Here is a 22,778-nt window from a genome sequence, read left to right on the forward strand (position 1 = left end):
AATGCAGAGCCCTGTCCAAAATAGCATTAGCGTTATCTTCAAATTGCTGCTTTTCAGAAAATAAAATGCAAATTTGAGAGAAAGCATTTCGTATGAGAAGTACTGTATGATAGTATGATTAGGCTATGTCTGAATGCCTTTCATTCACTTGTGCTAACTTAAGAAAAAAAATCGCCCTTGTATAATGCTTTATCAAAGAAATTTCGTTTTTGATCTTATTAGAAATGTTGTTAACAGTCAGGGAACAGGTTCTTTGTGTTGCTGTTGCTGACACGGACATCCTAAGGTCACATGTAAAGTATACAATTAGCCATACGGCCAACGTCTGACCATATGTTACTGTCTGAATGTGCCCCTGCTGGTAACGGCTTATGTAACTTGTGAGTAATCCACAAGCCCTTTCTTATCTGCTAATAAATAAACAGATGCTTCTTATTTGCCTGGTTCATAACAACCACGATGGCAACGGGCAGGCCTGCCAAATGGTGGTATTCACCAATGCAATACAGATATTTAAAACGTATAAGTGTAAGTAGATAACTGTTTTATTTGTAATCTGTTGCCGTTTTGCGTTCATTAATTTACTTTTGGTGTATTGTTTTTGGTGTAAGGTAACGTTAGCTCTTATAGGGATGTCAGTTTTTGTGGGTTAGCTAGTGAAAATGCTAAATTATTGATATAGACTAGATTACACGTGACACGTTTTGATTTTTTTTTTTCAAACTATAGTTAGCTAAAATGTTGCTATGCTGGTAAAATTATTTTTATCTTTAATTTCTAAGTTAGACCTAGTGTTAGGTGTTTGCAGTTTGTTGGGCTCAATTAAGGTTAGAATTACAGGAAAGCACGCAGTAACGTAGGCTATATTTGATGTGCCCCCGCCAGCTCTCTCCAGTCAAACAAAATGGAATTGTCCACCGACAGGATCAATTACATTTATAAAGCGATGGTTGTAGGATTCTAGCCAGCTATGTTTACTGCGAAGCACGCCTTCCGTTAACTTGGACTGTGCCGCTGTGGCCAGCTTATATAGAAGACGCTCTCTCGGATGAATTTGCAGTCTGAATAACAAAAAAGTCAAGAGGACAAGCGATTTCAATGAGCTCCAGTTAACAAAACAAAGATCCGTCCTTGTCATTGCTATAGTCAATTGGTTTTGTATCTGCAAGTTGCGTCCGCAGATTTTGGAAATAGCACGGCGTCGTTTATGGTTTGGCTGCATGTCACCATGGTGACTTAATGGCCAATCAGAATACAAAAACATGAACAAGTCTGCAAATTGTGACCAATCATATCTGACTTTGTTGGAAATTCGTCGGTTTGAACCGCTGTTGAAACTGGTGCAAGTTTTTGCTGCCTGGCTTTCTGAAAAGCGTGGTGTACTGAACTGGAATTCTATTTCTAAGGTAACCCAAAAGTTTTATTCGAAATAAATGGAAAGGGAGATCCTGAAATGGTTCCAGGCTTGGTTTAACTTCCCGCCGTGTCTTGACTATCTAGGTAGTGCTGCCTATTTGTATATTTCAAATTCATAGCTGTGTATTTTATTTTATAGTTAACTGGCTAGCGTGAGCTAACTTAAATATAAAGTACAACAAATCAGAACAGTTGGCTCAAATTTAATATGCTAGGCTTGCTAACATTATTCAGCTTTCTTGATGTACTTTGATAGCGAGTACGCTAACGTTAAACAAAACAATCTATAGGGCGTGTCTGATAACTGTCTGGTCAAGCCAATGTTTGTGCAACAACTGCAAATTTGTAGCAATGTTGTCCTTTCAAAAAGTGGCGAGAATCGAGTAATTACTAGCTCGCAAAGTTAGACTACAAGCAGCAGTATGTTGTCTAACGTTAGCGGCTAACATAGTTGCTTCCTGCTTTGTGATTCAGCAGCCAACGTAGCAAACACACTTCATGCTGAAGGCAGTTTTGTCTCAGGAAGTAATTTTTTCTTTTATATTGCTTAGATGTCTTCCGATGAAGGCGAGGTTAGCAGCCCTGTTCTACCAAAAGATTCTGATCGTGGCAGTTCCGTGTCTTCTGAGTTACAGGTATGATATTGATAGTGTAAATGTCAGCGTGCAATAAGGAAGTAGAACTCTCATCAGAACTGTTTACACATGCATGCATGTGTATGTGGCATACGTCTATAAATACAGAAAATGGTTTCAGGCGCTGAAAGACTGCATGTTTACTCGTTTTGATTCAAGTAAGACTTTAAGCACACTAGTAATTGCACTACATTGTTTTAAGAAGTTGTATGTGTTTAAAGACACCAAGACGGTGTTCAACTTGATCTGGTCTTATTATGCCAAGGCTGGCTGTAGCCAGTAACCCTACAAGGGTTGGCATATTCAATGACTTTCATTATTTGCTTAATGGTGAGATTTAATCGATTAACCCATTCATTTAAACATCTGTCTCTAGAACTCAGATAATAGACTGTAAAAGCATGCATCAATAGGCCAGACCACAGCAAAAACAATAAAATTCAAGAAGCTCATAAGCTGTTGCCTGTGATAGGCTGTTGCATACAATGCATTTAGTATTGTCTCAGTCAATAAAAGTACAACTGACATTTCTGATCAATTTATTCAAAATGTGAAACGGTGCCTCTGTAAAATAAAATGGCCTACAATACCTTTATTTGGAGGCAAAGCTTATTATTTTTCCTTTACACGGCACTGCTGATTCATTGCAAAATAAATACGCCAATAATGTGCTACTACTTTCCACAAATGGGGGGAATTTAAAAAATCTGTGGTGCCATTTTTGATTGCTGAGATGTTGGTATTGTTTGACTGCATGTGAGATTTGCAGTAAGAGCAAACTGGACTGTGCTGAAGATTCTGGCGCTCCAGGCCAAAATGGCCGGGGCTTGACTCTGTCTTTTCTCCTTCCTGTTCTGTGCGTGGCGGGATGACAGGATGAATATGAGGAGCTGCTCCGCTACGCCGTCGTCACCCCCAGATTTGACGCTGCTGCGTTTCGGCAGTCGCAGCTCTCCATGCAGCAGTCCGTGGACGGGCGGGTTTCTGCGGCGGTGGGGGACGCCCCCTCTGAGCGTTCACACGAGCTGAGGGACGCCCTCTCAGTGCATTCACACGGTAAGCTGGGGTACGCTCTCAGCGCATTCACACGGTAAGCTGGGGTACGCTCTCAGCGCATTCACACCTAAGCTCGGGGATACCCTCTCAGAGCGTTAAAACAGTGAGCTGCTGAACTCTGACACACCATCGCTAATCTTACACCAGAAAGACCACTCAATGCACTGAGGCCTACAAGCTGTGGTTTTCTGTATTTGACCTGGGCATGATGATTTGCATGCAACATGTGATTTCATGCAGAGGACAAATTTGCCATAAAGTAACTGTGAACCTTATCACTGCCCACTTGATTTGTGGAACAGTGCCAAGTTTGTGCCAGTACATGCATTGTTTTTTAAAACCGTATACAAATTATGTAACTTCCCTGTTGGCCAGTGTGAGCTTATCTTCATATTGCTAATGGAGCATGTAGATATGTATGTGTTCCACTTGCATGGTGGCCTCCTTAAGTGCAGCGTTTGAGGAAAAAGAGCATGAATTTGTGCTATAGTGCCGTTTCCATGGGTGCAGGTGGCTGCAGGAGTAACTGGAGAGGCTCACCACACAATTTCAGATTATGGAGGAAGAAACGAGACCAGCACACATCACCGATGAATGCAAAAGCTGAGATTTATCTTTTTGCACTTTGGTCTACTAACCAAAGTCTGCTGCTAAACTCAGACATATTTTTCTGTTTTTTTTTTTTTTTGATGATTTTAGAACATTGTGCTATTTTGGATTTAAAATTTTTTAAGTAAATGATACGCATTAAGACAAAATTATCCGCCGGTAAATGATTACGATAGGCCTTAATGTGTTAAGCTAAAAAATGATATGCAGGTGTTTTCAGTTCTGCTGCATTCCAAGTTGGTAGTGCTGCTGATTGATTTTCAGTGTCACAGGCAATCAATTCAATTAATCGGTAAGATCAAAGGTAGCCAAGCAAATTGGACTCAAGTGAACAAACTGGTGCCCTGAAACCAGAATGCCATTTTTAAATAAAATCGTTGAGGCTTTTCCTTTTCTCTCTCAGGCACTGATCTGTAATGGTCTCTACGCAGCAGTGCAGCTGTGGTTTGGAGTTGAGCGCGAGTATTTAGGATGGTCTGCTGTGAAGTGCTGTTAGCGGGAGCGGGCTGGAAACGATCCGCTGAAGCACGGCCAAAAGACGCGTCCTTGAGGAGCTCCCCTCATCCATTGCGCAATTTCATTAAGATATTGACCTGAAGCCATTACTAGATGAGATACCCGAGCGTTATCGTTTTTAGCATTCTACACATCTCTCTCACCCTGTCTTTCTCTCTCTCTCCCTCCCCCTCTGTTTCTCTTTTTCTCTCTTCCTCCTCCTCTCCCTCTCCCTCCCTCCCTCACTCCTTCCCTCTCTCATCTCTCTCCTCTCTCTCTCTCCCCCCCCCCCGTCTCTCCCCCCCCAGGCTCCGTGTCTGAAACTGAAGACAGGAAGAGTTCTGACCAGGAGCCGGAGTTGACCAGAGCCTCCCCGATGAAGTCGGACCCCGGGGCAAGTGGAGGTGAAAAAGAGCTTGTGTTTTACCAAGCGGGAGTTTAATTACACTAATGTGTTACTCCATGACAGGCTTAAATGCATGCATTTATTACCAGACGCATTAGAGCACTGAAGAGTTTGGTTCCTAGTCCTTTTAAGTGAAAATGGACATATTGTATCACATATTGTATTTCACACACATATATGTCACTCATTGTATTCATTCATACAAGACCACCAAGTGCAAATGTGCCAACCTGTTAAATTTTTGTTCCATAAAATTATGTGATAATTCTATAGAACAATAATTATTTTGTAACCTATTCGATGTCGGTTTTAAACATAAAGTACGGCAAAACTTGGTATCTCTGGAAATTTCCGACCACATGATTTTAGCCTGTTGAGCAGACACGATGAAATAATTCAATTCAATGAGCTCCACTGTGGTTTGGATATTATGAGAGACTTAAAAGGGAAGATTTTATATGGGGAAAGCCAAGCTTTTACTGCAGGGGTAATATTAATGTGAATAGGCGATTAGCTTTGGGGTATGAGTGAAATGGGAAAACGAGGGTAGTACTGAATTAAGAAGCCTGGAAGATGTGTGGGCTCACCCCATGTTTGTGGCTGCAGTCGATGATGTATCCGAGAAGTCCCCCGTGGAGTCTGAGGCCGAGTCGGAGAGGGGGTTTGCTCGGTCGGGCAGGAGCAGCAGTCCAGAACTCCTGGTTTCCATGGTGACCGAGATGTTTGTCACTGAGGAGAACTTGGGCAGGATGGAGAACATTCTGGACACCTGGAGCAATAACCTGAAGGCAAGTTATCCTCTCTTCAAGCAGTTTACAGTTTCATGTATTTTATTTATTTTATTTGCTGCCAATTTGTATTATATAGAGCTACATAAACTAAGCCAGGTAAAGTATCTTGGGACTTCTTTCCTGTTGATTACAGATTTATTCCCATAACCCACTATGCCCTGTACAATAATTGCTTTTATCCTGCAGACACAGAGCACTCTGTGTGCTCAGTGTTCCTAAGCCACACTGCAGGACAGGAAGTGTGTTCTGTGACACAGGAAGTGTGTGTCTAAAAGCACCACAGTCAGACAGGAAGTGTTTTTCTGTTTCCAGGTGAACGTGATGGACGAGTTGCGGAAATGGAAGGTGACCTTTGTGGAGCAGCACAGGCTGGAGTTGAGGAAGGAGAAGGAGAAGCATGCGGCCCACGTGGCCGGCCTGACTGCGGAGACGGACGGCCTGAAGGAGCTGCTGAACACCTACGAGACCTCCAATCAGAGGAAAGACCAGGTACCCACACCCCTTTACACCTCCAATCAGAGGAAAGACCAGATACACACAGCTCTTTACACCTCCAATCAGAGGAAAGACCAGGTACCCTCAGCCCTTTACACCTCCAATCAGAGGAAGACAGATACACAGTCTTACCCATGGGCAGGTCCTCACCTTTACACCTCCAATCAGAGGAAAGACCAGGTATCCACAGGTCTTTACCTCCAGCTAGTGTGCTAACCCTGTACCAGCTTAGGATGGAATGGAGTTATTGGTCCAATTCAGGGTTGAAAGGGAAAGCTAAGTTGAACAATGCCAATTGACACTTCAGTCTGTGAAAACGTTCACACCAAAAAAACATGGAAAAAACTGATTTGATTTGCAGTGTACGGGTAAATTTTGAACCGAAACATAAAATTGTGACTGTGTTCATAATGCCAAGTCATCAAATAGTTTTTTTCTCTCTCTCTTGCTGTCCTGCAGGTGATCAGTACTCTGATGCAGAGGGTGGAGAGGGAGAGAGAAAGGGTGGAGATGATGAGGACCTTCACTCGGTGGAGGCTGCAGCAAAGCAACGCCCGGGATGAGGTGATGGGGGTGGGAGGAGGAGGGGCTAGGCTGCTGGGGTGGGGGTGGGAGGGGGAGGGGCTAGACTGGGGAAAAAAGGGGCTAGGTTGCAGGGGTGGAATGGGGGGGGGCTAGGCTTTAGGGGCAGGAGGGGCTAGGCTGCGGGGGCAGGAGGGGGAGGGGCTAGGCTGCAGGAGCAGAACGGGGAGAGGCTAGGCTATAGGGGTGGGAGGGGGAGGGGCTAGGCCGCAGGGTCCTGGCACATGAACACATTGGATGCAATATGTTTGCAATATGTTATGTTCACAATGCTGAAGACCGACAGCTCTCTAGAAGGTTCTAGAATTTTGTAATATTCAGTGGTAGAGAGGTTTTCAGCTGATTTTGTATATTTTCTTTTCTCAAGCGCGATGTGGTTTTCTCTCGGCTTAGGCTCACGGGTGGAGGCTGGCGGAGCAGCACCACCGCCTGCAGCTGAAGAGGAAGGTGTGGGCGGGCTGGCACTCGCTCATCCAGTCCAGGTGGAGGGAGCGGGTGGAGAGGGCGTGCCAGGCGCGGGCGGAGGAGGTCTGCGTGCGGCTGTCGGCGGACTACGACGCCAAGCTGGCGGAGGTGAGGGGAGGGGAGGGGGCGGGGCGGCGCGCCGCTGTGCACATATGTCCACTGGTGCCTGCGGAGTTAGCGCTATTCATTACAGCGCGATGGAGCTGGCACCGCTCACTGAACAGATTAGTGTTTCTGCTCCGTCCATTTTCATGGAAATCCCGCTTGTTCAGTACGTGTAAGACATGAAGACTGCACAATGAATGCCTCATATAATACTGCATATAAGATTGGGGGAAAAAACACAACATGATTACAAATAGTGTCTGTTAAAATACCATAATCAAAAAGGCCACTATTGGCTGATAGTAAAAAAAAAAAACCTAAAATACCTTAAAACAGGGGTACCCAAACCGGAGATAAACCGGAGATCTACTGTCCTATAGGTTTTCACTCCAATTATAATGAAGCACGCCCCGTTCTACAGTTATAGATCTCGTTGGACTGTTTATTTAACAGAGTGAGGTTTGCCAAATTAGGGTTGAAATGAAAAACTACGGGATGGTAGATCTCCAGGAACAGGGTTGGCCAGCATTCAAATTTCCCTAGAATAAAATGCTTCAGTGAAAATAGTGATTTAAATTTCTGATTTTTTTTTGCAAGCAAAAAACACGGAGTTCTTTTTGTTCCACCTCTGCCCGTATTAAGCTGCCGATGTGGTCTTTTCTTCCTGAGCACAGATAGACTTCGAAACTCTAAAAACACAGTTTTTCAGGTTGAGGGTTGTCTGTAGGGTGCTTTGAGCGTGTGTGGACTATTGTGCAGGAGGAGAAACGATAGATCTGTCAGAGCCGATAGAACGTAGCTGAGACGCCGCATTGCAACAGTACAGGCTGATGACTCAGTACGTAGGGGGGGGGTTCTCTGTACGTTAAGAGAGAGGGGGGGTTTCTAAGTTATAGGGGTAAAAGGCGGCTCTGTGCTGTTTTATTATGTTTTTTATGAGTGAACTCATGTGGAAAGGTTAATAATGTCTGTGGATAAGAGCACGCTGAAGCAGTGGTAGCGAGTGAGTATGATTGATGAAGAGTGCTGTATAAGCACAGAGCTGGAGAACCAGCTCAGCAGTGTAGCCTACTGGCAGAGAAACAGCCCGCAGTCATCACGCAGGATATATATCCGCCACAGTATCTGCCCCTGCTGCTGCCGCATTTATCACCCGGGTATCTGCCCCAATATCTGCCCCTGCTGCAGTATTTACCCTACAGTCATCACCCAGGTATCTGCCCCAATGTATGCCCCTGCTGCAGCTTTTACCCCACAGTCATCACCCAAGATATTATGGCAGCAGGATATTAAACACTGTGTATGTAAAAGTAATCACCGGCCATGCCTTAAGCTGCAACGATTCGGTAATTAATGATGCGCAAAGCAGACCATCATAGAACCTTAAAGACACACACTATGGAAACAGGATGTGTTCATTTCATTATCTCTGTAGTTTATTAGCTTTCACAAGCAGTGCTGCTGTGAAGTATGATAAGAAAGCGCTAGCAGAGCTGTAAATGTGACCTGACCCCGCTGTGCTTCCCTGCCCCAGGCGAGGGAGGCGCTAGAGAGGGCCCGGGTGGAGATCCGGAGGCTGCAGCAGGAGCGGGAGCGCTACGAGGAGTCCATGCGCAAGGCCTTCATGCGCGGGGTGTGCGCCCTCAACATCGAGGCCATGAGCATGTTCCACGTGCCGGACGACAGGCAGGAGAGAGGTGAGCCCCGCCCGCGGGCGTCGCCAGCCCCCGCACGCACACGTACAGGCATCGCCAGCCACCGCACGCACACACACAGGCATCACCAGCCGCTGCTCGCACAAAGGCATCGCCAGCCGCTGCACGCCACTCAGGCATCACCAGCCGCCGCACACACTCAGGCATCACCAGCCACCGTACGCACGCGTACAGGCATTGCCGGTCGAGCGCCGAGCGCATTCGACGGCGTTCGTTCTCGCGGACGTCAGCATCGCGGAGAGAAGCTGGAACAGCGTGCGCGTTGCATGCAAAACCCGTTCAGTCAGGTTTACTAACGATGCACACTGCCGTCCAGTGACTCATTAGGAAGCGTAATTAAAAAACGCTTCTCACAGGCGTTGCCAATCAAGCATCATGTGTGCTCCTCAGCGGTCAAACGCTACACGCTCATAAGATGTCATTTGTGTGTGAATATCCACTAATGCCTGGTTATGAGGCTTAACCGGTAATTAGATTGAATTGCCAGCAATTAGCATGTTTCTACCTCTTACCTTGCACTGCAATTCTGTCTTGATTGATTTTTTAAATCATCAGCATGTTACACAGTGGTGTTGAAAGCACGCAATTAACTAAGCTGATGGGCCTGTCGGGTACTTAAACCCCGCCTCCTCATTCGTGAGGTCAGCGCTTCGCAAAGAGAGTCCAGACAAGAGAGGAAATTTTCCCGTTTCTTTTGATAACGCGGAATATGTCACCAGATGGGAGGAGCCAGCCGCAAGCCCTCCTGTCACTCCACTGACTGGGTTTACGGAGCGGCGTGAATCCGCTGGCGAAATGCTGACTCTGCGTCTGGTCCCCGCGAAGGCTGTAACGTTTTTAATGTCGCTGAAAAATGTCCATTATTCCGGATCGGAGGAAGGGCGTGCTTAACTAGCTGTAAAGGCACAGGCGGTATCTGCATAAAGGTGACTGCTGGTCTTTCTGCTAAAGCCAGTCCACCTAAATCACAAAAATAATTCACTACAGTTCAGTGCTGCGTATTTATATTCACAGTCATTTCCTGCTTGCTTTACGTGCCTTTATTTCTTATAATTGCTTAACCTTTTTTTTAGAATATTTGCTGCCTTTTCACCCAGCGGGGGTCGCTCAAGAGCGATGAAACGCAGATCCCTGTCCTTTCCAATTCATCTCTCCCATACCCTGGGCCACACAGGCACCAATTCTGTTGCACCCTGTGGAGCTACATGGCCAGTCTGTGATGGCAGGGTCCTGATTCAATCTGGTCCAGATTCGATCCCGGGCCGTGAGGCTCATCCATGCACCACAGCATGGCGCCTTAACCGAATGAGCCACCCAGCAGTGAAGCATTTCTGTGCTTCATGCAGATGTATTCACGGACATCTGCGGATCAAATGATATGCCTGTTTATCTGGTTTTCTATTTTCACTTGTGCTATTCAAATGCTCAGCGTGTGCTGTTTGCTCCCTGAGATACAGAATATTTAATTTCCTGGTGCAAGTAGGAGGACATAAACGCACCGCACGGTCTTGTTTTGATGCTTCTGTGAGAATTTAAATATTAATAGGGAATGTCACTTCCTCAGTCATAAATAAGTGATGATATTTAAAACACTATTGGAGAGTCCTCAATTGGAATCATTACACAGTTCGTATCGTTCTCCGATTGGTTGCTGTAGTTTTGATTGATGGTTTATTCCGCGCCCCCCTGCAGATGTCCCCACCCCGCGGGAGGAGCCCGGCTCCAGCTCCTCGGTCCGCTTCCAGGCCCCGCCCACATCCTCTGTTCGGTTCAGCCCCGCCCCGTCTGAGTCTCCTCCCCCTCCCCCCCTCCAGAGCGACTCTGAGGACATGGTGAGTACACAGGGGGCTGGGGGGGGGGGGTCCATTTCCTCCTTCCCAATATCAACCCACTAAAAAAACATCCTTACTATCTCTGTCTGCCTTGTCCTTAGCTTACCTATTTTCAGTCAGCATTTTAACTCATATCTTTACTCTTAACACACCCAATCTCTGGAGCTGCTCCAAAGATTGAGTACAAGTACACAATCACAAATTGAGTTCATAAAAATATTTGGTTCACCAAACAGCAGAAAATATAAGAAAATTTTTTTTTTTGTCTAAACCCATTGTAATTCTTTATGAGTCTTACTGAGGCAGTGCTCCTGGTTTAGTTTGTGTCCCAGTCTGGATCTGCCGCTGGTCCCTCCAGAACAGACGGGCTCCCCTCCACTACGGTGGTGGACAGCGTCCTGCCACCAGGGGGCACTGTGACCTCCCACAGACAGGTAACTGCTTCTTCCTGCTGTAGTTTTAAATACCAGTACAGACGATTGCTAACCTGTGCAAAAAATAAGAACTACGACGGACACTTGAAAGTCATGTGTAACCAGTGCACAGTCTTTAGGTCACTGTATAATTACAGTCATGTTTGTCCAGTACAGAGTGGCGATGTATATAATTGCAGTCTTGTTCACATTGACTTCCTGTTTCCGCTAGGTCGCCCCTCCCCTTCAGCCCAGCGCACACATGGTGACGTCCGGCCAGCAGAAAGCCGCCAAGACCATCACGGCTCGCGTCACCGGCCGCGCGGACCTGGGCAAGGCCGGCCGCGTGTCCACCCAGCTCGCCGTCATGGGCGTGGCCCCGCCCATGAGCTCCGTCATTGTGGAGCGACATCACCCCGTCACACAGGTACACCATGTGACACTGGTACACCTACATCACCCCGGCACACAGGTACACCATGTGACACTGGTACACCTACATCACCCTGGCACACAGGTACACCATGTGACACAGGTACACCTACATCACCCCGTCACACAGGTACACTATTTGACACGCATACCATGTCACCCTGTAGCACAGATGCACCATATGACACGTGCATCGGCATTGCACAGGCACACCACGTGACACAGGTCTCTCTTGTACCTCTCACTTTTTCTCATTTGGTCATGGATCAGCTGACTGTAGGTCAGGCGACGGCGGCCCGCTTTCCCAGGCCCTCCCCGTCCGCGGGCCCCCCCAGCTCCCGAAGCTTCCCTCACAGAGCCAGAGGACCCTCGGCCTCGCAGATCAACTCCATCATCGTGGTGGAGTGAGGCCCCGCCCGGCCACACCGACGCCGGGGGCGTGAGCACCGCCGCACCGACTGACACCTCGTCATTATGAAGGATTTACGCAAACGAATCGCTTTCCACCTCTGCTGGGGACTGCTGCTTCGAGGAATGGAGACTAGTTTCGAATAATTAATACAGTCTGTAAACTCGCCATTGCAATGGCTGAAATTTATGGATAACAGTACTGTCGCTGTTTAATCAATGTTGATCGTTTTGTATTGGTTTACAATTTTATAATGGCATTGCTTGAAGATTGTGTCCTTGAAACAATTTCACAATACTTTTTAGCTGCTTTTTTTAATGTACCATATGGTGTACGTTTTACATATTTTTTAAAAATCGAGTCAAGCCACTCAAGCCATGTTTTTTAAATTATTATAAATAAAATTTAATTCATAATGCGACTTTGTAATCATTCTCAAAAAAGCAAGCATTTAGCATTGGACTCAGTACATTCATCATGTCACTGTCATACCTTCAGTATCTTTACACTGTCACTATTTTATGTTTAGTTTCTGAAGTATTTATCATACGAGCAATAGCTTTTGTAATATTGTAATGTTATGGGTAAAGAGTGTATGGGTAAAGGACATATAAAATACAAACACCAATGAACACATGATACAGATGAACACATGAAAATGGCCACTCTTGCTCTAGTAATGAAAATAGGAAAATGAAGGCATTATTACTGTGTAGTCATAATTACCATAGTGTTGAAATGCTAAGATGCAAATGTCTTTCAGTGCCAGACCTGGAGAGCAAGAGGGCCTTGTTTTTAACTCAGGACAGTGCTCTCCGTTCCTGAGTGGAATCCACTGTGAGGAGCTCTTCACTCTGAGGAAATCTGCCAGCTTTCCTCCGCCTTGGAAGGTTGAAATGGAAGACGACCAATTTCTGAGTTGGCTCCGAAGACCGTTGGTGTAACTTCTTTCACAAGATCCGATTCGGAGCAGTTGAAGGAAACCAAGAAATGAGTCATTTGTTGACTTGAGTTGGCTGTGAAATTCACAGCAAAGGCTTACGGGGAGTCCAAACGGATGAAGCTTCACCGATATTATGATACGGTGCATTTCTTGGCTTCAACGCCAGTGGTTTCAAGCCTTATTTTGTCTGTAGGAAATAAACAAAGACAATTTTTTTTGCAGCATAGCCTGCAACCAATTTGACTCCATACCTTTACTTACAATCGCAATTCTGGAAATGTTTAACTCTGATCCCAAGATGAGATGGCCTACCAACATAATGGCCATTTTGGTAGTAACTATACTCGGTGACTATTGAAGCTGCAATGTATCACTGCATTGTAGCAGTTTAGGTTCTGAATTGTTAATTAAGAACCATAGATCTAAACAACATGGTCTTCTGCAAAAGTATGAATTATTTCATATGCAACGCATGCATTACTGGACTGGCTATGGACAGTTTTATGATGGCACATTACATATTTCGAGGGGGAAAAAAATAAATTACTGTTGATGTGTGAATGACTTATTGCTTTTGAGGAGCTGATATTCAGTCAGGTGTTAATTTCATTTTGCCTTGCTCATAAATTCACGCGAGTCTGGCCTTTTGAAAAAGCCTCTGTCTGGAGACATAGGTTAACATTTTCGCCCCGTCCCCGGAGAAAGATGTCAGCGCGGAAGCCAAGCGATGCTGACATCTGGGAGGAGGGAAAGTCGGCGTGTAAATGGAAGTGGATGCGGTGGTTAGCCGTAGCGTGCTTTGGATGCTTACCCGCTGCGCTTTTGTTTCCTACGGAAAGGAGAGCTTCATGCAGGGCTTTGGCGGCACTCTTGTGTGTATAAAGTGCTCCGTGGAGCCAGATTAACATCATTCGGTTTCCGTGCTCCTGGTAGCTCTTGAGGCCTGAAAATGAGCAGTAATAATAATGTTCCCTCAGTGATTCAGTGACAGTTTTTCCACAGGACAACACACACCTTCACATCACACTTTAGTCATCTGTCTTGCAAGTCAACATGGTTTGTCATTTCAGTATTAATTAAGCCTTCAACAAATACATGTTGAGCATTGTGGATTTGCATGAAGTTAACAGTGCAGATCTAGAGGCTAACAAAGATGCCTAGTACCGAACATTCAGCCACTGAGTCTCTTCAGCCACCCTGTAGTTTGGGGTTTTGCCCGTAGGGTCTGCAGCACTATGTGCACAAGCTAAATGATAAGGAAGTAAGCCGACTGCTTCCTGGAAAGGTCACTGCTTTGAGCTGGGGTTTTTTTTTTTAACGACGGTTATACTAAACACTTAAGGCCAAAAAGACTCCTGAGGGCTGGATTTGTCGGGAGGTATGCAGGAGCGGTTTAGTGATCTCGCGTGATCCGTCACCTGTCCACTGCTCCTCGATGGCCGCCACCTGCTCTTCGGTGAAGAGCCAGTGCCTGGCCAGCGTCTTCCAGTCGTGGGGCTTGAACAGTTTGTACGCCAGGTTCCAGAGGGTGGTGCGGATCTGCCTGGTCTCCATTCTGTGGTCTAATTTAAATGTCAGTGGATATTCGTCATGAAGGGTTTCGTTATTTTCCACGCCTGCCTGAAAGGGTAATCAAATCTAGTTACTCCGGGAGAGACGAGGCAGAAACTTTACAGTCAGGTGCAGTAAGTGGGACGGACAGGCACGTCTCGTAGAGCCACACTGGTGTGCTAATCTACCGCAATTAAGAAGAAAAAAAGAATACATCTGTGGCATTTCTGTTGAAAACACACAAAACTGATTATCATTTTTTAAATATGAAAATAAGTTGTGTTTGCATTCAACAAAGATCAAATATTGGTTTAAAATGGTCTCGTTGTTCTGGTTCAAGAGCAAATGATCAAAGAATGTGTACCCATTACATTTAAATGGCTGAAATAAATAGAAGGATGATACTGTAATTTGCTTTTTTCCAAACTTAGAGAATTACATCTTTGGGGAGGAAATTTCCACATATCAAGTCTACATTTAGGCTAGTTTGCAGTTTTCAGTTTATGACCAAGCTAATGGGAGCTTCAACTTCACTTATTACTGCAATATTTTTTTAACTAAAATGAAGGCCCTTAGGGAATTATGCAACTGTGTAACTGTGTTATGTAAAGAGGTAATTGGCGTCTAAATAAGTAAGGGTGAGTCATGTAAATACAAATTATAGAATGTATCTGTGGGGATGAGGGATATATTTGATGATCTACAGACCAGTTATAACTTCCTAATTCTTACTGAAGGTTGAAAAACACATGTGGGGGAACTGACCTGCCATGCAAAGTATCTTTCTGCTTTAATGATCATATCCACAATGATCACCATGTCCGCCCTGGCTGCCACGCCCAGCGCTGTCTTTCCTTGCTGTAAGTGTCAATAAGAGAACCCACCATTAGCTGAGAGGACTGAGACATTTTACTTCCTAAATTAAGGACAATGTGTACTCAATATCCTTTACATTTCACGTCCTAGATAAAGGACAATATGCACAATATATCCTTTATCTCAGTAAGTCATGCTGTAGATGCAGAAGCTAATTTCTGCTACAGTACAGCAATGCTCATTCATCACTGAATCAGATACGGGGGGGTGCGGGGGGGGGGGGGGTGAATTTCGATCTGGAGGTTGCAATCCCTTGGGGGGTGTACCAATTAAAAACAGGTGTCCCTAAGACACCCAGGACACAGAGTGCCTCCACCAGCAAAATTGTACACATTCATAAACACTGACATCTTGTAAACAAACGCCCATTTTTGCGCGTATAGTGTAGCCTTCTGAACGCTACACAAGTTCCTGAATGATCTTTGTCCTATTAATTATGATTACCTTGTCTTGGATCGCCAGGTCTGTACCAGTTTTCAAGATCATCTCCACTATGTCAACCATGCCCAGTTCTGCTGCAATATGTAGGGCAGTTTGACCCCTCTGAAGAACAAAAGATATGTATATATATATACGGTTAAAAAAGTAATCTTAAAGAGTTCAATTCTGTGAAACAGATTTATGTACAATGCAAAGAAGACAGATTAAAGATAAATGGTGTGTGTTGGTACAGCTCCACTTCTGAAAGCATTAGAGAATAAAGACGAGATGCTTCTTCCATTGACCCATTAAGATGGGATCAAGGCCACTTCTCAGCTGGCTGGAACATACATAAACCCTCTAGGCTAGCGTGCGCTATCTTTGCGGCTGATGGAGACGGGCAGCTGGGCGTTCGGCCCCAGGCCGGTGTGTTCGCGGGGGCGGTACGCACGTGATCCGTCACGTTGACGTTGCAGCCGGACTCCAGGAGCGTGTGGAGCACCGGGATGTGGCTGTTCTTCACCGCCAGGTGCAGAGCGGCCTGCTGGTGCTGCAGGTCAGAGGGAACATCGTGCCACACGTTTCGCACACACACCGAAGGAATACTGCAATATTTATAAAGGGCCATAAAACGTTTATTACGACTTCTTAAAAACTTACGACCTACAAGCAGGAAAAAAGGCTGTTATTATCTTGTTATTTGTATTTATTAGGATGTTATTTTCTTTTTTTCCGACAGTCTAAAATGGCTGGTTTTAACTGTTGGCACATTGCTGCAACATCCTCCATTAATTCAGGAGGGTGCACAAATATAGCGCATCACACAGTTATAACATGATCCACTTACAATATATGACACACTTATAATACATTGCACACTTACAGTATAGCACATCACACACTTAAGTTATAAAACATTGAAGTGAGTCACAAACAGTTATGTACATTGTTCATTTTTTATTAAAAAACATTCAGCATATATATATGACTAAACTTATTTGCACATTGTTTCATGATATTGAGAAGACTGACTAAATGACTGTTATCTCACCTGATTCTGAAAATTCATATCCACTCCATTTTCAATGAGGAGTTTTACCAGTGGGGTGTGGCCCTTTTCAGACACAGGATGCAAACAGCTGCTTTTCTCCTGGTGGTTAATACAAGAAAACCATTCTGTGAATCAGTTCGGACTCAAATGACCACTCACAGTCACAGTCTCAGTTGTACTGAATGGTTATTGCCAGCTGAGGTCAAAACAGCTTTGTGATTTCCACCCTAACCCCAACCCTCTAACTGTAACCCTAACCCTACCTCGGATATAAGTCCAGTCTCACCACTACTTTGTTTGAATCTTTACAGTGTGTCTCGACTCTTTTTAACCGTCTCAGTGTGTTCTTAGTGAAGTCTCCGCAGGAGTGGGTGACATACCGCAGTCACGATGTTCACATCACAGCCAGCATCCAGCAGCGCCTGCACACAGTCCTCATGTTCCCCCTCCACAGCCAGGTATAGAGCTGTCTCTCCAGCCTGAGGGGGGGAGTACACACACACATGCACACACACACACACACATACACATGCACATGTGCACATGCGCACACACGCATGCACGGATACACACATACAAATATTTCCTGATCATCAATTAATCACTCAAAAAATTATTTCGTATAATGTCATTTGCAATCAGGTTATCACATAATGGTTAAAGTGGTCATTTTCAGTTGCGAATATTTTATAAAATCTGGAAAAACTCATTCAAGCCCATGCTGGAGTTATTCCCTGATGCCTCAATCAGCGATAAAGGCTAAATATGTACCATGTCAGACTACAATACCAGATAGTTCTGTATTAGTGCAGTTTTATAAAGGATTTCTGTCAGATTAATCTGTCAGTAAGCTCTGAAAGAGGGCGGGGTGAACCCGCCTCTATGCTATTCTGATTGGAAGAAATTAGCTAGCATTCTACTCCACCTTATTGACTGTGTCGCGGGTGTCGAAGCTCCGGAGCAGAAGCTGAACCACATCCAGGTGGCCGTTCTTGGCCGCCAGGTGTAACGGCGTATTCCCGTTCTGGAAATCCAAAGGGATAAAAGCCCAGGATGAAATGGCTGCCAATAACCTGGTCCAAACATAACCTGGTCCAAACATAGCCAGGTCCAATCACAACCTGGTCCAAACATAGCCAGGTCCAAGCATAACCTGATCCAAACATAGCCAGGTCCAAGCATAACCTGGTCCAACATAGCCAGGGTCCAAGCATAACCTGGTCCAACATAGCCAGGGTCCAAGAATAACCTGGTCCAAACATAGCCAGGTCCAAGCATAACCTGGTCCAACATAGCCAGGTCCAAGCACAACCTGATCCAAACATAGCCAGGTCCAAGCACAACCTGGTCCAAACATAGCCAGGTCCAAGCACAACCTGGTCCAAACATAGCCAGGTCCAAGCATAACCTGGTCCAACATAGCCAGGTCCAAGCACAACCTGATCCAAACATAGCCAGGTCCAAGCATAACCTGGTCCAACATAGCCAGGGTCCAAGAATAACCTGGTCCCAACATAGCCAGGTCAAAACATAACCTGGTCCAAACATCTGCTATACTGCAACCATTCACCACCAGCTCTAAAGGCCAGCTAACCAGCAGGTTTCTGCCTTTGCTTTGCTTAAGCCAGCAGCTCCCACAGAAACCAGGAAGAATGATACATTTGCTTGGTCAAGGTAATGATTTTTTAAGTAAGGAGCATTGGCTGCAATAAAAGACAGTGCCCGCACCATGGCTGAGTGGATTTGTATACATTGTATAATTTTATTTTCCAGCAATTGTTTTCCATTTCATTCCTCTCCAGAGTGCAGTCATGGCTCTGCAGCCACTGCTGTGTTATTCGTACCTGTTCAGGGAGCATTGCAGCTCAAAAGCAGGCATCCCTCCAATGTGCTATCAGCCAGTAACTGTTTCCACATGACAAGTGAAAAAGCACTAAGGGAGACTACTGGCAATAGGAAAACAGACATATTTCTTAGCACTGCTAGCTCCTGGCTACCATGTCCATTGTCAGAAAGTGCTAACACAGTTGTAGCTGAAACCCACCCTTTCCTACCTATAGATGATACTTATTGGCTAATACTTGGCAAATAGAATAGCCAAAGCTCAAACCTACAATGTTTTGTTATAGGGCCGCGCCTGCACTAGTAAAAGACTCCTTTAGCTACTGAGTGATCCACTCTGGAGCATCGCAGTCTCACAGGGGCTGACCTGATCTCCTTCCATGGTGGCCATGGAGTACGGCTCCTCCATCAGCAGCTCCAGCATCTCCTCACAGCCGTGCTGAGCTGCCAGTGCGAAGGGTCTGTTCCCTGTCTGAGAGAGAGCATAAGGCCTTATCACAAAAGCGCATCATAGCCAGACTACACTCTCCCATAGCACACCACACTAATGGTTGATCATCACTGGGCTGCCTGAAATCAATTAAATAATTAAATAATCTCCTGGTCACCTGGTCTTCTTTATCCAGTGATTTCATCTGTAGGTCGTTCACAATGTACTGCACGATGTCCGTGTGGTTATTGACAGCGGCACAGTGCATGATATTCATCCCCTCCTGGTGCACACGCAGATTTGAGGTATGAGAGATACACACATACACATATTACACAGTAATAGTGCAGATAGTACACAGTAAAAAGATCAGTTCAGCCCCATTTTACATCTGGCTGCCTGAGAGCCCAAAGGCTGAAGAGGGTCCAAAACACCATGAGTGGTTAAGGCTTAAACCAGACCTTTAAATTCCTCTTAAATGTACATGTGAAAACAGTGCACTGTTTAGAAATCTGGGAAATAAAATGAATAAGCATTCTGAGATGTGTCTCCCTGTTTTCCCAATTATTCTGAGGAAGACTGTGCAGCCGCTATTAGATAGCTTACTCATCAAACTTTTGAATGTTTCCCAAGATAAAGGCACTGCCATAAAAATAACAGGATGTTTCTTACCCTTTAAAAAGTATTTATTATACCAATTAAAGTAGTTAAAGAGGCTGCAAATTTTACGGTAAAACAAAGACCAGCCACTCTGTGGCTCTTTGAGAACAACAGTCAACACTCCTGAATTAGTGAGGGGAATATCATGCTGATGCTTTAGCCTACTGGGATCCAATGTAGAAAACTATAAGGTGAGGAAGATCAATGTTAGGTGTAGGGTGAAGTGAAATTCTATTGGGGGATGAGTGCCCGGTTATTAAGGTGGGCTTTTTCTTGCCTGGTTTTCGACCTTCTGCTCGGCTCCACCTTGAACAAGTAATTTTAGAATGTCCAAACTCCCAAACCAGGCGGCCAGGTGGATGGCGGTCACCCCATGCTGTGAATGGAAGAAAGTTCCGGAACATCGCATGATCAAATCACGAGCAAGCTTTCATGGAACATGGAGGCTTTTTCCTCATAAGCGAAGGGCACCACCACGCAGCTCACTCACGCGGCCCCACAGCCCCTCTCACCTTGTCCGGAAGATCTAGCTTCGCTCTCCTCCGAAGCAGGAGCTCCACCGCCTCCTTATTTCGACCCGCCACGGCGTAGTGGAGCGCTGTCCGGTCATGCTGCGGTCACAGGAAATAGGCCAAATTTTAATAATCCTAATCATCCACAAACCCTTCCGCAAAACCTCTGGTCAGTGGAACGATTCAACGTGATGTTTCACATTTCGCCACTTACCACGTTTTTTGCATTGACGTTGACACTTTTCCCAAGAAGCTTCATGGTGGCAATGTCGTTTTTCTTTGCCGCTTCCATGTAATCCCTTTCTGTATCCAGCACTGCTCCGAGGTGAGGGAAAGGCATTAGAGTAGTTACCTTCACGTATCAGTATTCTGTGGGCTAATTAGGGACTGGGAAATTGCAAGTTGTAATACAAATCTAAAAAAGTAAGTTCATGATGGCATCTTAGTTATTCTCACGCTGGATTTGTATTTTCAAATTATAAATTGAATTTGTGTGGTAGAACAGGTTGCACCAATCATAAAGACCAGGCCACTCCTCGATGAGTCTCTGTTGGCCTGTTGATGCCATTGTAGCATCAGTTATACAGCAACATCAGTAAGACTACATGCTTCCAAGTCTGTGTCCTATCTGTGATGTGGGAATGCATTTTGTGTGACTCACCATTAATAAGAGCTTGTGCATAATTTCCAGTCTATGCTGATTTCAATAAAAAAACGCTAACATTTGGCTCAAAACAGTATTGCTATTGGACCAATCAGCTCTTTGTATCATGGTTTCAGAGGAGGGAACAAAGATATGAGAAATATGAATCACAAGATTATTTTATTATAAAATATTTTTATTAAGAGTGCATGCAAACATGATTTTTTCAGCCAGTGCAACACTGCCACAAAATCAGATACCTGAACGAACTGAACACTAAATGTACACTACCACATACACCATATGCATTGCTTTTTGAATACAGATCTGGCAAGGTACCTCAACCCCTGTGACAAATAAACCTTGTGTGCTCAGTACACTGCACCTCCCTGTGTGGCTTCTAGAAGAGTCACAGAACAGCCCACATGGCTGCACGTTTCTGCCTTGAACAAACATCTCGACAATGCTCAGGGTGTTCACTTCAAGTCTCACAGATCTGCTCTCATGCCTGACTAAATGACAAATTAATGATTAAGCAAACCTGACGTTCACTCTTTCCACACATATTGCTTACATCACAGCTTGGATTTCTACCTAATCCTAGATGTATGAGGAACCATTTAGGCTGTTACTGTACTAACAGCATATTTCTGCCTTTAAGAAAATAATGTGTTTTAATGTGAATTTTCAAAATAGAAAAACTTAAGAAAACATAAACATTGCTGGAAGATGGAGAATGTAGCTTGGATCATACTGTGCTACGATTGTCTGGTCCAAAGAGAGAACGACGCTATATATTCTTAAACATCAGGTAGTTTAATTAGAGTAAAGGTTCCTCTAACTTTATTAGTTACAGTTTAAATTTTTAAATAAAAAGCATTACTCACACATCTCAACATTGTCAAAGCTTGTGTCGGTGCCCATGTCGCTCTCCTTATGCTTTATAAAGTCTTTGAACCCCTTCAGGTTCTCAGTGGTCACCCAGGATTTGGGGCTCAAGGTCCCCCTTTTCAGGGAGGGGTGGTTCATCATTTTCGATTTCAAAGCCAGGGCTTTCTCCATCGTGAACCCTTCGCTGTTCCAGGTTCCAGGCGGTGTGCACTGCGTCACTCCCTGAAGAAGCTTGCACAGGACCTTTGTTTACACTGGAGGTCTCTCTGTTCACACCCACAGGAGACGTGTTCACTGGGATGGAGTTTAGCTTCAGAGCGGCATTAGCGCATGTAGCTACTGCGAAGGCTGGCCTGTGGAGGATGGGTTCCCCCTCTGTAGCCGGGTTCCTCTCGAGATTTCTTCCGATCGGGGAGGGTTTTCTCCCCACTGGGAGTTTTTACCTTATGTACTTGCTACTTGGGGGTTCAGGTCTAGTGTTTGCTCTCTTTCTTGCCTTGCTACTCTGTAAAGCGTCTTCGTGACAGTTCTCTGTAAAAAGCGCTAGAAAAATAAATTTTAATTGAAATTCAATTGAAACACAACTGGCTAAGATTTCATGTTCTGCAGGGGTCTGTTTGTCCTTAAATTCCACTGATTGGCTTTTCATGTTTTAATTGTATTTACGGTGTTGGCTGTAGTTGATTTTAACATTTGTCCATCATGACTTTAAAAAGGATACTGGTTTCAACATCCCTAAAAGACAAATCCTCTTCAGCCTAATGGTTTACGTTTCCCAGAAAGAAGCCTTGTGCCTTCTGAAGGGACTTTCCACGCATTGAAATACAAACAATCAAAATCAACACACTGCCACAAGCGTGACGACAATGGGGCTAATTATTTATTACATTTCCATACAGACACATTTCTTGCTCGACAATTTTCCTGCACAAAAGCACACACACATCCATCTTCGTTAAATAGAATCATAAATACGGAGGGGAGATAATATTATTTTTCACCATTCAATTATAACATTATAGGACAGATCTTGGAATATTTGGACATATCTTTGAATAGCTGCTCACACATTTGTTTAAGTAATTTTGTTCCGAGAGGAAAAA

General features: G+C 44.8%; 2 protein-coding genes across 7 annotated transcripts; one reads left to right on the forward strand and one right to left on the reverse strand.

Annotated features, from left to right (window-relative positions):
• Positions 1-451: 451 nt before the first annotated feature.
• Positions 452-12,272, forward strand: poc5 (POC5 centriolar protein homolog (Chlamydomonas)). Of its 5 annotated transcripts, none has more exons than XM_064296791.1 (13): positions 452-528; positions 1,968-2,051; positions 2,927-3,107; positions 4,520-4,615; positions 5,224-5,405; positions 5,721-5,897; positions 6,363-6,467; positions 6,879-7,058; positions 8,590-8,752; positions 10,463-10,602; positions 10,923-11,036; positions 11,266-11,442; positions 11,718-12,272. In XM_064296791.1, exons 1-13 carry the CDS (start codon positions 460-462, stop codon positions 11,853-11,855), a joined length of 1,806 nt encoding a protein of 601 aa, XP_064152861.1. In that variant the 5' UTR covers positions 452-459; the 3' UTR covers positions 11,856-12,272. The 5 variants fall into 5 exon arrangements, with proteins under 5 accessions (XP_064152861.1, XP_064152859.1, XP_064152858.1 ...); XM_064296789.1 differs by having other exon boundaries at positions 454-528; positions 11,248-11,442; XM_064296788.1 differs by lacking the exon at positions 452-528 and adding an exon at positions 1,160-1,406.
• Positions 12,233-21,931, reverse strand: ankdd1b (ankyrin repeat and death domain containing 1B). Of its 2 annotated transcripts, XM_064296792.1 has the most exons (15): positions 21,672-21,926; positions 20,356-20,456; positions 20,142-20,240; positions 19,907-20,005; positions 19,148-19,252; positions 18,907-19,011; positions 17,623-17,721; positions 17,078-17,176; positions 16,698-16,796; positions 16,098-16,196; positions 15,671-15,769; positions 15,116-15,208; positions 14,218-14,419; positions 13,611-13,742; positions 12,233-12,986 (listed from the first exon to the last, which is right to left on the reverse strand). In XM_064296792.1, exons 1-15 carry the CDS (start codon positions 21,844-21,846, stop codon positions 12,931-12,933), a joined length of 1,662 nt encoding a protein of 553 aa, XP_064152862.1. In that variant the 5' UTR covers positions 21,847-21,926; the 3' UTR covers positions 12,233-12,930. The 2 variants fall into 2 exon arrangements, with proteins under 2 accessions (XP_064152862.1, XP_064152863.1); XM_064296793.1 differs by lacking the exon at positions 12,233-12,986 and having other exon boundaries at positions 14,218-14,361; positions 21,672-21,931.
• Positions 21,932-22,778: the final 847 nt, after the last annotated feature.

This window comes from Anguilla rostrata, chromosome 10 (genome assembly GCF_018555375.3).
Source record: "Anguilla rostrata isolate EN2019 chromosome 10, ASM1855537v3, whole genome shotgun sequence".
NCBI lineage: Eukaryota > Metazoa > Chordata > Actinopteri > Anguilliformes > Anguillidae > Anguilla > Anguilla rostrata.